Source organism: Pogoniulus pusillus, chromosome 15, assembly GCF_015220805.1.
Source record: "Pogoniulus pusillus isolate bPogPus1 chromosome 15, bPogPus1.pri, whole genome shotgun sequence".
NCBI lineage: Eukaryota > Metazoa > Chordata > Aves > Piciformes > Lybiidae > Pogoniulus > Pogoniulus pusillus.
Genome location: NC_087278.1, coordinates 12134934 through 12148312, shown reverse-complemented (window position 1 = coordinate 12148312; position 13379 = coordinate 12134934). Strand labels below are relative to the sequence as shown.

At 38.8% G+C, this 13379-nt stretch overlaps 1 protein-coding gene across 1 annotated transcript in view; it reads left to right on the top strand.

Annotated features, from left to right (window-relative positions):
• CRY1 (cryptochrome circadian regulator 1) overlaps window positions 1–13133 on the top strand; it is a 38706-nt gene extending 25573 nt beyond the window's left edge. Inside the window, exons 3-13 of the mRNA XM_064155388.1 lie at window positions 429–571; window positions 1172–1356; window positions 2681–2769; window positions 3728–3868; window positions 3964–4275; window positions 6368–6519; window positions 6619–6821; window positions 7596–7697; window positions 8967–9059; window positions 10214–10285; window positions 10394–13133. Coding sequence (XP_064011458.1) covers window positions 429–571; window positions 1172–1356; window positions 2681–2769; window positions 3728–3868; window positions 3964–4275; window positions 6368–6519; window positions 6619–6821; window positions 7596–7697; window positions 8967–9059; window positions 10214–10285; window positions 10394–10497 — 1596 coding nt within the window. The 3' untranslated portion in view covers window positions 10498–13133. The remainder of the gene's footprint in view (window positions 1–428; window positions 572–1171; window positions 1357–2680; window positions 2770–3727; window positions 3869–3963; window positions 4276–6367; window positions 6520–6618; window positions 6822–7595; window positions 7698–8966; window positions 9060–10213; window positions 10286–10393) is intronic.
• The last annotated feature ends 246 nt before the right edge of the window (window positions 13134–13379 follow it).

Genomic DNA, 13379 nt, shown 5'->3' with positions numbered 1-13379 from the left:
TGACACCCTCCTTCCTCAGAACTTTAGTTTTGCTGTTGAAGTTGACAGGCATATATGAAAAGCTTTTCTGCAGAGTAAGATGCTGATGACTATCAATGTCCAGAAGACAGCCTCTGCCATTTTTCCCTTCTTTTGTGTCTCTTAAGGTATATGGATCCTCAAGTTAGTTGTCAAAGCTTGCACAGAAGTTGTCCCACTGTTGTGTACACTCACAATAATGGGACATGTAGGGGCTTTATTCCTGCTGAAATGCCAAAACATGGGACTTTGTTTCTGAGAGTCTAGGTATTAAAGGTACTTTGGGCATTTGCATATCTCTGACAACCAGCTGCAGATAATAGCTAGTGTTCCATCTTGTCCCCGTCCTTCCTCAACTTTTGTCATGCAGCCAAGATGCCAAAACCCCACGTTTTTTGTTTGCATTGCAGGAATGGAATATTGCAAAACTTTCCATTGAATATGATTCTGAACCATTTGGGAAGGAAAGAGATGCAGCAATTAAGAAGCTAGCTACTGAAGCTGGAGTGGAGGTCATCGTTCGAATCTCCCATACATTATATGACCTGGACAAGTAAGTTGCCAGTACTATTTGGCTAACTGTCATGTGCTACTTTCTATGCAGAATACTTTATAGTTAGGAAGACTACACATTTGTTTTGTTTCTTTTGTCCATCCATCCAAATTTTGTTACATGCTGAGCAGAACTTTGCAGTTCAAAGAATGATACATAACTGTATCTGAATAGTACCCAGAGTAGAAAAATGGGTTAGTTTTTAAATGTAAATAGTGTCATTTGTTAGCTGATTTGGGTGTATCTTTATGTAGCTATGATCTCTTATCTGCTTTGCTAATCTGTGTTTTTGTTTTCCTTCAGCTGTCTGCATTCATTACTTACACATTCTTGAGTAGTTTTCCCCCACCCAGGATAGAAAGAAATTGACTTAATTATAAACAGTTAATTTGTTTGTCTCCCTGATGGGGGGAAAAAAGAATGATAAAACTGAAGTTCAAACTGTCTGCCTTACCATGTGAATCTGTGACTTTATTAACATACTGGGGGTGGGTCAGAAAGTATTTCTTGGTGTGTGTGTTTTGTTTAAAAAGAAAAATGATCCTGTTGTCTGACATACCTCTTGTCTTTTCTCTTTTCTTTCCCTTTTGTAAAACCCAGAATAATAGAATTAAATGGAGGCCAGCCTCCTCTTACTTACAAGCGATTCCAGACCTTAATTAGTAGAATGGAACCACTGGAGATGCCTGTGGAGACCATAACCCCAGAAGTAATGGCAAAGTGTAGTACTCCAGTTTCTGATGACCATGACGAGAAATACGGTGTCCCATCACTTGAAGAGCTGGGTATGTTCTGTGATCACTTGGACATTGTGAAACACACAAGAATTACAATAAGTGTGAGAGAGGGTCCACTTAGGATTAACTGTTAAACTGATGCTGTTTATGACATACAAAACAAAAAAGGCTAAGCAACTCTATATTTTTTTTGTCTTATTTTAAATGGGAGGTCAGATATATCAAGCTACATAAAGTACTGTTTGTCTTCTTGTAATACAGCATAGCCATTTTCCCCTGGTACCAAATAATCATTAAGCTACTAATAGTCTCTGATACTTCGTTTTATATTACATGCATTTGGTATTTTTATGCCTCAGGTCATTAATCTGTCATGTAAAAAATTAATTTAAAAAAACCCCAAACCCTTGTCTTGCAGTGCCAAGAATTATTTGCCTTACTATATTTTTTTGGAGAAGCTTCTTGAAAGAAGTAATCTTATGCTTCTGTAAATGTAATTCTGAGTAAAAGGGTCAAGCAATTATGCTGCAAATCCTTCCTCCTTCTTTTTCTGTTCCTTTCTTACCCTCAGATAAAGTCAGATGTGGTGTGACCTCTGTATTGTTAACAAAAGGGTCTGGACAGATTTTGCCTAAGCTCTGGCAGCTCTGTATAGTCCTTTGGAACTCTCATAAAACAGACCTTGCTTTTAAAGCCTTTATAAGAAGAGAAGCTCTCACTATACAGTAGTTAAACTACAGGCTGACATGTTGTCTTGTGCACCTGGTGAACAATCTTGGGGAGATGCTGTGCAAGTGGGAGAAATATTGTTATCTCTTTTCATCTTCCTTTCACAGCTCAAGTATGTGTTTGTCATCAATTGACAATAATCCTTCTGTTATTTACATCAAGGTCAATGAAACCCAGGAATGTTCTGAAGATAGCATTTGTGCCTTTAACTTGCTGGGAGAAGCTTTTAGACATTCTGTAAATTACAGTAGCAATCGTTGCTTTTTAGTAGTAATTCTGAGGGGAAGAAAGTGATTTTTTTCGGACAGCCCACAAATTACAGCCCTGGAAACCTGGAAATAATTGGGAAAATGATAGAAAGGTCACTCTGTGCAAGAAATAGGGATGGAATTGAAGTAAGGCAATTCAGTATGTAAAGCTTGTAACATAAATTAATGTCAGTGTGAACAGAAAAATTGAGCTTGGCTACAGCGAATGTGCTTTGGTAAGGCCCAGTTTCATACTGGCTTAAGTCTTGTACTTTGCACTGTGCCCAACTTATTCTCAAGGTACAATAAAAAGTGGGTAGATCTCAATATGCTAGAACTTTGCTGCCCTACAGTATGTGAACAAGGAATTTCCTTGTTTCAATTTCTTTTTCCAGGTTTTGACACAGATGGTCTGCCTTCTGCAGTGTGGCCAGGGGGAGAAACAGAAGCTCTCACACGATTGGAAAGGCATTTAGAACGAAAGGTATGTTTCACATCATTGCAAGTGCAACACATCTGTGCAACATGGCTGCTCTTTGAAAGGAAATGTAAAAGGAACTGAGAAGTCATTTAAAAAAAGCAAAAAGTCAAAAGTACAAATGTCACCTCAAGGCCTTGATATAATGTTACAAATCAAGTTGCTAGTTTTTAGCTTTAAGAGGTGATAGTAGGTTGACTTGAATTTGACTCTTAGACAAAATCTGTTATGTTGTTTTCTACTGAATTTATATTTTCTTTGGAGGTAAATTTGCTCCAAATGTAGTTTTTATAACTTTAAAGGGAAATTCCACTAAAAACTAAAGTATTTCTAGTTGTCTGGGTTTCCTTTGTATTTAAAAGGGGTAGGTAGTTCTGCCAGGCAGTTCACACCTTCTGCATTGAGATTAGTTACCTTCTAGGGATTCTGCTGATTCAAAAGGGAACCTTGGATATTTCATAGAATCAACCAGGTTGGAAGAGACCTCCAAGATCATCCAGTCCAACCTAGCACCCAGCCCTAGCCAGTCAACTAGACCATGGCACTAAGTGCCTCATCCAGGCTTTTCTTGAACACCTCCAGGGACGGTGCCTCCATCACCTCCCTGAGCAGCCCATTCCAATGCCAATCACTCTCTCTGGGAAGAACTTCCTCCTAACATCCAGCCTATACTTTCCCCAGCACACTTGAGACTGTGTCCCCTTGTTCTGTTGCTGGTTGCCTGGGAGAAGTGGCCGACCCCCACCTGGCTACAACATCCCTTCAGGTAGTTGTAGACAGCAATGGGGTCAGCCCTGAGCCTCCTCTTCTCCAGGCTAAACAGTATTGTAGGTATGGACATGATCATATGTCCAATTACTGGATTTCTTTCTTTGTTTGCAAGTTGCCACCTAGTTTGCAGTCTGATATTGCGGTGTGGTTTGTTTTTGTTTGTTTTTGTTGGTCTTGTGTTGTTTTCTTTAAGGCTTGGGTGGCGAACTTTGAGAGACCACGAATGAATGCAAATTCCCTTCTGGCAAGCCCTACGGGGCTGAGCCCATACCTCCGCTTTGGCTGTTTGTCCTGTCGTCTCTTTTATTTCAAGTTAACGGATCTGTACAAAAAGGTATGATTCCTACAGAGTCATCTACCTAGAGATGCTGTGGTTTTTCCTTACTACTTCTACTAATGAAATGTTTTCCTTTGAATGATGATCTTCAGGTAAAAAAGAACAGCTCCCCTCCCCTCTCCCTCTATGGCCAGCTGTTATGGCGTGAATTTTTCTACACAGCGGCAACTAACAATCCACGGTTTGATAAAATGGAGGGGAATCCTATCTGTGTTCAAATTCCATGGGATAAGAATCCTGAGGCTTTGGCCAAATGGGCAGAAGGCAGGACAGGTTTTCCTTGGATTGATGCAATTATGACACAGCTTCGTCAAGAAGGTTGGATTCACCATTTAGCTCGGCATGCTGTAGCCTGCTTTTTGACTCGAGGTGACCTCTGGATTAGCTGGGAAGAAGGAATGAAGGTATTGTTTCTTCTTGAATTTCTTGAAATGCCAGATGAAGTTTCAGGTAGTTATTCTAGAATTGTCATTACTGTGTGATCAAAGGTGAATTTTAAACCATGAACTGTGGCCAAAATTAAATTGGTTCTGGTAAATCAATGGCGATGAAGTTTTACCTCTCGAATGCCGCTTTTTACTGGAATCTTAAAGTGTCAGAATAGGTCTGCAGTTCTTCTACATTTGAGATTTCTTCCAAAATCTTGGCAAATAAAAATAGATTACTCTTCTAATTGAAATGCCTTTCCAATCATACTGTGCAAATGGTTTCTGTTCACATCTCACGTCTCCTTGCCTGCAAATAGAAAGCACCACTTGAACTAAAGGGAGAAAAGCTAAAAGCTGAGAATGTCCTTTCAGCAATTTCTGTCTCTTTGCCCAGAGTTAGAAATGTGAGTGTGAGCAGAATCATTTGGCTGAAGTTCCAGTGCAATTAATATCTGTGAAAGTATCAAATAGGTACCAAAGTTCAAATTACAACTGTCAGTCGTTTGAAGAAAAGAATGGAATCATTTCACCTCACCCTTTGTATCAGTTTCACACTTCTGGAAGGGTAGCATATCTTTTATTGAGCAATGATAATGCATTAAAATGAGATTTTTTTTTTAAATTTTTGAAATCTAAGACAGTTTTACTTGCCATCAGGTTTCTGACCTCATTCATATATGTATGTGATCTTTAAAAATGTCACCTTTCTTAACAAATCAGTTGTAAGCGAACGTCTTCCATTTAAAACAAAACCCAAATTGTCTTGGTTGCACAACCACATAAGCTGCTGTAGGAATTTTCCTTTTGAGGTTCATAAAGACATTGAAGCATACACGAGTAAGTCAGCCAAACAACAAAGCTGTATGCTACAGATAAACCCTGACTTGTTCTTAATTTGAAATAATACAGATCGATGGAGGGTCTGGACTTTTGCAGGGTAAGGCTGTTGAATTCATAGGTCCATAGCTAGCAAAAGTTAACCTGGCCTTCCACGGTGATGTTACTTGCAAAGCCTTGCTAGATGGCAGCATCTAGTGGAACAGTTGTGTGCTAGCAACGTTCATCTAATGGTCTTGTTAATAGTCGTTACTGAAAATACTTCTAAAATGTGTTTTAGGATAAATCATATTTTTTCAAGCCAAACTTTTTTCAAATAGCTGCTGATAGTTAGACAAAGGCATTTTGAAACACTTCTTCAGTGTATTCTATAGAATGGATGCCTTACGGAATATAGGTGGAGAGATCCCTGTTTAATGGTATTATTGTTAGAGGTCTGAGCAGAGAAACCTTTTGTACAGGTTAGTATTGTCTGTGGTAATAATTACAACTTGAATATTTCACACCAATCGAGCTCCAGATTTAAGGTAAACCACACAAATCTCCAACTTACTCCTGGGTTATTTTTAATAAAGTAGGTGCAGTGCTTACCAGACAAGACTGTTTTTTGTCTTCAGATCAGAACTAATCATCTGCCCCACCCTTCTTCAGTATGCTTGGTGTTTCATATACCTCCAGATATTTAAGTACATATCCTCAAAACTTAATAGATGAACTATTTGCATTCCAGCATAGAACTTCCAAATGTTTGTGCTACCCTGAAACTCTTGAGTTCTACACTTGGGACTCCTCTCACAGTGATAGGCGCTGTGCGAGTTGACTTTGCAATGTGCTTTATGTTTCCTGTTTCTGGAAGTTTACAAAGCTCACTCAGTTGTAGTCTGAAGAAGTAACTTCTGAAAGCAACAAATGCCCCTTGTAAGCAGTTAGGCTCCAGCCATCCTTTGGGATTTATTTATTTTGAGCATGTGTTTGTGCAAGACCATGTAACTTTCTGCTTGTAGCTTTCTGAAACGTCTCCAAGGCTTTTTGCAGGGTAAAAGCCAAACAGGCATTTAATTATCTGAATCTGTGTACTGAGCGTTCTGTGAGTGCTGGCAGGTAAGAAATAATGTTGCTATGCTGAAGAGCTGGGTTTCCTCTGCTGAAATCAGAAACTCAAAACAGTTCCTGAAACCCTAGGTGTCCAGAAGATGTGCCAGCTAACTCGTTGCTCTGATTTTTTGCTAAGGTCTTTGAAGAACTCTTACTTGATGCAGACTGGAGTGTGAATGCTGGAAGCTGGATGTGGCTGTCCTGCAGTTCCTTCTTTCAGCAGTTTTTTCATTGCTACTGTCCAGTGGGTTTTGGCAGAAGAACTGACCCAAACGGGGACTATATCAGGTAAGGCTCAATCCAAAACCTGCAGCAATTCCTGAGTGTTCCTAAGTACAAAGCCACTTGACTCTTTAACATGACCTCTTGATATTTTGTTTTCTCAAGGCGTTATTTGCCAGTACTTCGAGGTTTCCCTGCAAAATACATCTATGATCCTTGGAATGCCCCAGAGAGTGTCCAGAAGGCTGCAAAATGCATTATAGGCGTTAATTATCCCAAACCAATGGTAAATCATGCAGAGGCAAGCCGACTCAATATTGAGAGGATGAAACAAATCTACCAGCAGCTTTCACGATACAGAGGACTGGGTATGGTTATAGGCTGTTTGCTTCATTTATCTGAAAACTTTTCTCACCCTCTAACACTTAGTAATTTTGTCTCATAGCAGTGGTAATAAGTGGGAGCTCAGTGTGGTGACTAGGCTTGTGTATCCAGATAAATGAAAGCATTAGATGTAACCAAGAAAGAGAAGAAATTGTTTGAGTGGAATATATCTTTCCATATCTTCCCCACAATGTTTGGTGTTTTTTTTATTCCCTGTGAGTTTTTAAAAGGTTTTTTTTTGGTTTAAATTGAGTCTTCTTTGCTCTATGTACAGATAGGTTTTAATATTAGTGATTAGAAAATGTATGTGGTTCATAACTGCAACCATACTGTATTTGCATTTGCAAATTCTGTGGCTCGGGTAGGGACCAATGCAGCCTCCTGTGGCATTCTTCCTAGTTAGGAAAGACCATCTCCTTGTGCTCAGAGGTAAGCCACATGCACTTGTATTGCTCAGGAAGGTGTGAGCGGTCTGTGTTCAGATACTGGACACTGAATCAGGATATGCTCAACTTCAACACCACATGTGAATACATGTAACTAAGCTGTGCAGTATATTAAAAATGCCTTGAAGTAATTATGAACTAAAACTACTTGGCAAGATCCAAGAAGTAGGCAAAGGTTTACCTGTTACAAAGGTAAACCACTTGGTGAAGGTGGAGAATTGACCATTGTGAGGAAAAGCATGCTACAGGTTGCTTGATTTTGGTTTTTCTTCTCTTTTTCATTAAGGCTATATGTTTTATTTTGTTTGTTAGGTCTTCTTGCAACAGTGCCTTCAAATCCAAATGGAAACGGAAACGGTGGCCTAATGAGCTATTCACCAGGAGAAAGCATTTCTGGCTGTGGTAGTACAGGAGGTCAGTCAAATCCTTTTAATATGCAGAACTATTGGAACTAAACTGTGCAAACTTCTTTTATGATGCCCTTGGCATTATGCAGTATAAACAAGAACTCTCTTCACAAGACAGTATCCAGTGCAGGTCACAAACATTTCAAATGTATTTACTAAGTTTGTTAGTTTTTATATGCAGACATCTTAAGGCTTATCTCAAACAAGATTTTTTTTATCCTGTTACTCCAAAACCCCCCACATTTACATGTATAAAACAATTTGATTTCAGAAGCGTTGGAGCATTTTTCCCTACAAGCATCCTGATACCTGTAATGAGGAAACATCTATGAGTTTTCAAGTCAGAACTGTTAATTTGTTAAGCTTTCTAATGCTAGCATTAGATTGCTTACTGGCATTTAATTCTACCATAAAGTCAACAACAGTGTAGTGGGCAGCATCTGGAAGACTTTTGTATTGAATTTATACAGTTTGATGAAGATTGATTTAGATGATTAACATTCTTACTGTAGCATACCAGAATCAGATAGTTACTAAGAATAAAAAATATCAGGTCAGTATTAACATGGTATAAATTTATGGTACATCGCCATCTTGAATACTGTATACACATTGGACTGCTCATTGTAGAAGGATACAGCAGAACTGGAAATTCATAGTTTGTGTTCTGCTTAGGTGCTTCAGTCAAGGTTAGAAGCGGATTGCAAAGGAAAGATGGACCTTACTGTCCTAAGCCATTACAATTCCTCCCAAAGAACTGAAGTCTAGAGTGCTTAAAGCTGGGCACCCAAGCTGTTACTTTGTTAAAGTTCAGAGATTTAGAAGAAAGGAAGGGCTCATTTAAAAAAATATCATTATGTGCACTCTTTTCTCTTTAAAATACATACATAGGTTCTTAGATGCATTGATACTTTCTATATCAGAAAGGTGTTCTTCTGAATTTGTAAGTATGAATTTGGAATGACAAAAAGCTGAGAAGAGGTCCTCAGCTCTAAAGAGGGTTTGAATTTAATAAAAATTAAATCACAGAACGTTAGGGGTTGGAAGGGACCTTGAAAGATCATCTAGTCCAACCCTGCTGCCAGTGCAGGATCACTTAGAGTATGGCACACAGAAACTCATCTCACTGGGTTTGGAATGTCTCCAGTGATGGAGACAGTCGAATTCTGCTTCTTGAAGCAGAAGGAGAACCCCCCCCGCAACATTTTAAATTCCAGAACTGGAATTGTATCTTCTGTTATGTTTAAGTCTTTTTTTTTCTTTTCTGCCTCTCCAGGAACTCAGCTGGGAACTGGTGATGGTCATACAGGTGTGCAGCCTTGTGCCCTGGGAGACTCTCATACGGGAGCAAGTGGAATTCAGCAGCAAGGTATTACTGGCAGTACCTGTCTATAGAGGATCTCCAAGTCCTTGCCACTATGGAAAAACAGACAAAACATCAAAATAACATGGATAGATTTTTGGTGACAGCTGTTGCCTACAACTTGAACTGGCTTTGTTTCTGCTCTTGAAACATACACATTCTTTCTTAGAGTGAATTTGCTTGTCTTGTAACTCTAAAATGCTCATCTAGAACAAAATTTGTGTCTTTTGAGTGGGAGAAATCACAGGTGTGACTAAACAAAGACTAATAAACATTATCCTAGATTACTTTAAAGACACGGAAGAAAGATGTTCTCTTTGTGTATTTGATAGCAAAATTTGCATGTTATCTTTTCCCTGATTTCATTACCAGTTTTTCCATGTAAAATCAATTTCCACAGCTCTGTGTGGATATTCTGATACCATGGAGGTAAATTCTTGTTACTTTAAGCATACAGAAACTTAAGCTGTGCTTTGTAATAGATCAAAGTTACTATCAAATTCAGCACAACTGTTTCTTTTATTGCAGTTATGGGAGAAGTTGTGCGTTTGCTGATCATGAAGGAGTGTAATTTGAGTTACAAGTATCTAGAACGTAACTGCACTGCCACAGCTGTTCAGAATAAGAAACCTTGCAATTGCTTTTGCTAATTTGCACTATTTATGCAGAGTGCTTAGTGTCAGGGTTGCCCGTGAGTAGTTGGTGAACCAGACAATACATGGCATCTTTGTTACTTGCATTTACTTATTTGCACTGCTTAGTTAGGGTGAGGATTCACTAGTATGGCTATAACACAATGATAAAAAGGATAAGGAGACTTGTCAGAGCAAATGTTAACATTTCTAACAACATAGAACCGAAGTCTTTGGATATATAAACATTCTGCTTGTTGCAACTACAGCACATAAATATGTATGCACTTAATGTTCACTACACATATAAGTGCATATACGTTTAACTGCTGTAGACTGTCAGGAGGCTTCTGGGGTTTTTGCATAAGAACTCTTCCGTATTCATGCTGGTTTCTGGCAGGATTTTTCATGGTGATGGGGAAAATAAATTGATTGGCTCCTTTTTGTTGTTGTGAAGAACATAATTGTACCCTTGCTTGCAGTTCTAAAGTTTATTTATTATAATAAATATCTACTGTATCTGAACAGGTTACTGTCAAGCAAGTAGTATCTTACACTATGCTCATGGAGACAATCAGCAACCACACTTGTTACAAGCAGGTAATTTAAAGAGTAAAAAAAACAAACCTGAAACACTTTTCCTGAATATATATATATATATGTAGGTGGAACAGAGTCTTAATGTAAATACTGGTTTTAAATTATCAGGAAGACCGGCCCTTGGTACTGGCATTAGTGCAGGGAAACGCCCAAATCCAGAAGAAGAAACTCAGAGCGTTGGACCAAAAGTCCAGCGACAGAGCACAAATTAAACTGGTAAGATCTGAGACACCTTAAAGTTATCCTGTTCATGAGTAAATTCCTGTACAGATTTTTGTGTCTATGATGATATTTGTATCACTGCAGTGCAAAGGATCCTAACTTACTGCTGCACATACTTCCGTTCCAGGTACTGTACAAATGAGCAGTACAAAGTCCTAGCTCCAAATTGCTTACAAAGTCTGAGATGGGAAGTAGTTGTAAAAATTGAACCAGACCCAAGATGATCAGACACAGCTCGAGGCCTTAATGAAAGGGATATGGATAAACCATGGTTTCACAGAGCTGCTTATGTAGCTTCTGTTACTCTGCTCCTACATCTCACCTTAAGTCATGCCAGCAGCACCATTTGTGCGAATGTATGGTGATGTGAATCGGAAGACTAGCACAACTTGAAAGGCTCAGGATCTGGATTAGAGTTTTAGATGTACAAGTGGACTAAGCAAAACATGGTTTAGAGAGAGACTGCAGAAAACTTGCAAAATGGTGATGTAATTATTGCGTCTGAAGATGTAGGGACAAAAAGGATTTGAAGACTTGAGTGTTTGCTGTTGGTCTCTAAGCTAAGCAGGATGCTCAGACTGCCATTGTCAGGACAAGCTGTGGTGAAGAATACTTGAATTTGGAAAAGGAGACATTACTAGATAGAGCTATATGAACAGATGTGAAAATGTGTAGATATTTTGCAGTAAATTGGGAAGAGTCTAATGTGTGAAATCGTCAACATAGAGAAGATGATTGGATTTTGTGTTTGGATAAAGTTACTTAGGAAGAGGAGAGAGAAAAGAGAAGGCCAAATATATTGCACTCCAAGAGTAAGGAATATAACTGAAAGACAAAAAGTAATTACTTAGGAAGACAGCTAAAGAATGGATGGAAGGCTGCCTGAAATACCAGAGGATGAGATTTCAAGACAAGACTCATGGCTGCATAGATTAAAGGTGACCAAGATGCCTTCTCTTTCACCAAGAAAAAAAAGATGTTGATCATTGTGGAGTTTGAAGAATAAGTAAGAATAGCACATTAGGTGAGTTGATAGCACATGGAGAGTGATTCTTGGTGGAATCGCAAGATAGGGACTCCGTGCAGCATGTATGGAAGAAGCTGTGTTCGTGATCTCTAGAGACAATCCACTTCACTTGGATTTGACAACAAGATCTGATTTTGTCTATGTGGTGTCAGCTCTTTGAAAAAGTTACTGCCGTGCTTTATGAACGATTGGGTTGTACTGACTTGATTCAGTGAAGAACTACAGCATTGTTTCCATAATGACTGTCACTTGAAGAAGTGAGCTGAGACCTTAGTGATTAATCCATCTGCTGTTTTCTCGCATACTGGAAGCACTGTAGGCTCATAGTGATTTCTGGTACTTGGATGGGCCTGAGTGGAACATAATTCCTCCAAGAGAGTCCATGTTTCAGTAGCTGTCTAACCCTTAGTATGTGTAGATTCATACAGCATCCATGTTTTGTATTGCAGAATTCCTTAGGTGCTCGTGTCTGTGTAGAAGAAGTGCCTGCAGAGCGAACGTCTGGTTCCTGTCTAAGCTCTTTTTCAATTGAGACAGGTTGGAGGGGTGAAAGAGTTTGGCAGAGAAGACAGATTTTGTTAGGGGTGTCCAAAGCATGCTGCAAAAGCATTAGAGTCAATTGCAAAAATCAGCCAAGATCATACTCAAAAAGACTGCTGGCAAAAGGATGAGTGCTTTCTGAGTAGCACTGAAGTACAGAGGCTGTTGGGTTTCTCTTTCTCTTTTTCTTTTTTGTTTTTCTTTTCCTTCCCCTTTTAGCCTCTAAGGAGGAAGAAGTAAGAATTCGGAGTATTTGGGCCAGTACAAATGGGGGCAGGGCTTCCTGCACGGAGAAGGGGGGAAAGCATATCAGTTCCTTAAATTATTTCTGCCTTCTTCAAGGAATCACAACAAACCCTTCAGGAATAACTTTTTGTTTGTTTTCCTTGCAGCATAATTGGAAGAGAAGATGAGACTCAAAGAACACACAGGCCAAAATTCCTGCTACTCTCTATTGGAACTAAAGTGTTGTGAGAGTACCTGTACTAAAACAGCATACTTTTTCCTAAGTTGTTTTCACTTGGTCTCAGTTGTTGTAAACAGGTCCATTTTTTGGAATGCATTATTTCTAACTGGCATTTCTATGGTTTTTAACTTTTTAATGACTTTCACAAAGGGCAAATTGAGTTTTGTATATAAAGTATTTGGTGAGGTATTTGCTAACTTAATGTAAATAAAAACATTCATGATTAGCGATAGACCCATCAATATATTTTTGATAATCTTTCATGTATATGGCAGTAGGAGAAGCTGTAGCCACGTTCTGTAAAACAGATGGACATAGGAGGTTTAAAAGTTTTGAAACTGTCATTATTTTTAGATCCTGCAACATGACCTCTGTATGATCAGCGTCGTACTTTCATCATGTAAGTGCTTAGGACTGTTTAATCAAATACAGTAGAGTTGTAACCCTCATTAATCACGTCTGTATATAAGTCATATGCCAACTTTTTGTCGAGTTGTAAAATTTTCATGTGTCTGTCTAGTCCTTGTATTTCCCAGTTGCCTTGTTGGGTAATGACATACCTTGTTAATAAAAGAGAATTGTATATATAGATACATACGTAGTCTGTCTTTTGTGAATGCTGTTGCTCTGGTATGTATTTGCCGACAAAACTCTTTCAGGGAAAAAGGAAAACAAGAGAAAGGAAAATTTTAGGCTTAATCTGGACACTGTGAACAGTGAACTGTATTACTTTTCCCTTCAAATTTCATAATATGCAGCAAAACACTATCCAGATGAGTGAGAGACCTTTTTGTTGAAATTGCATGCATGTATTCTGAAATAATTGTGATGGTTTGGGT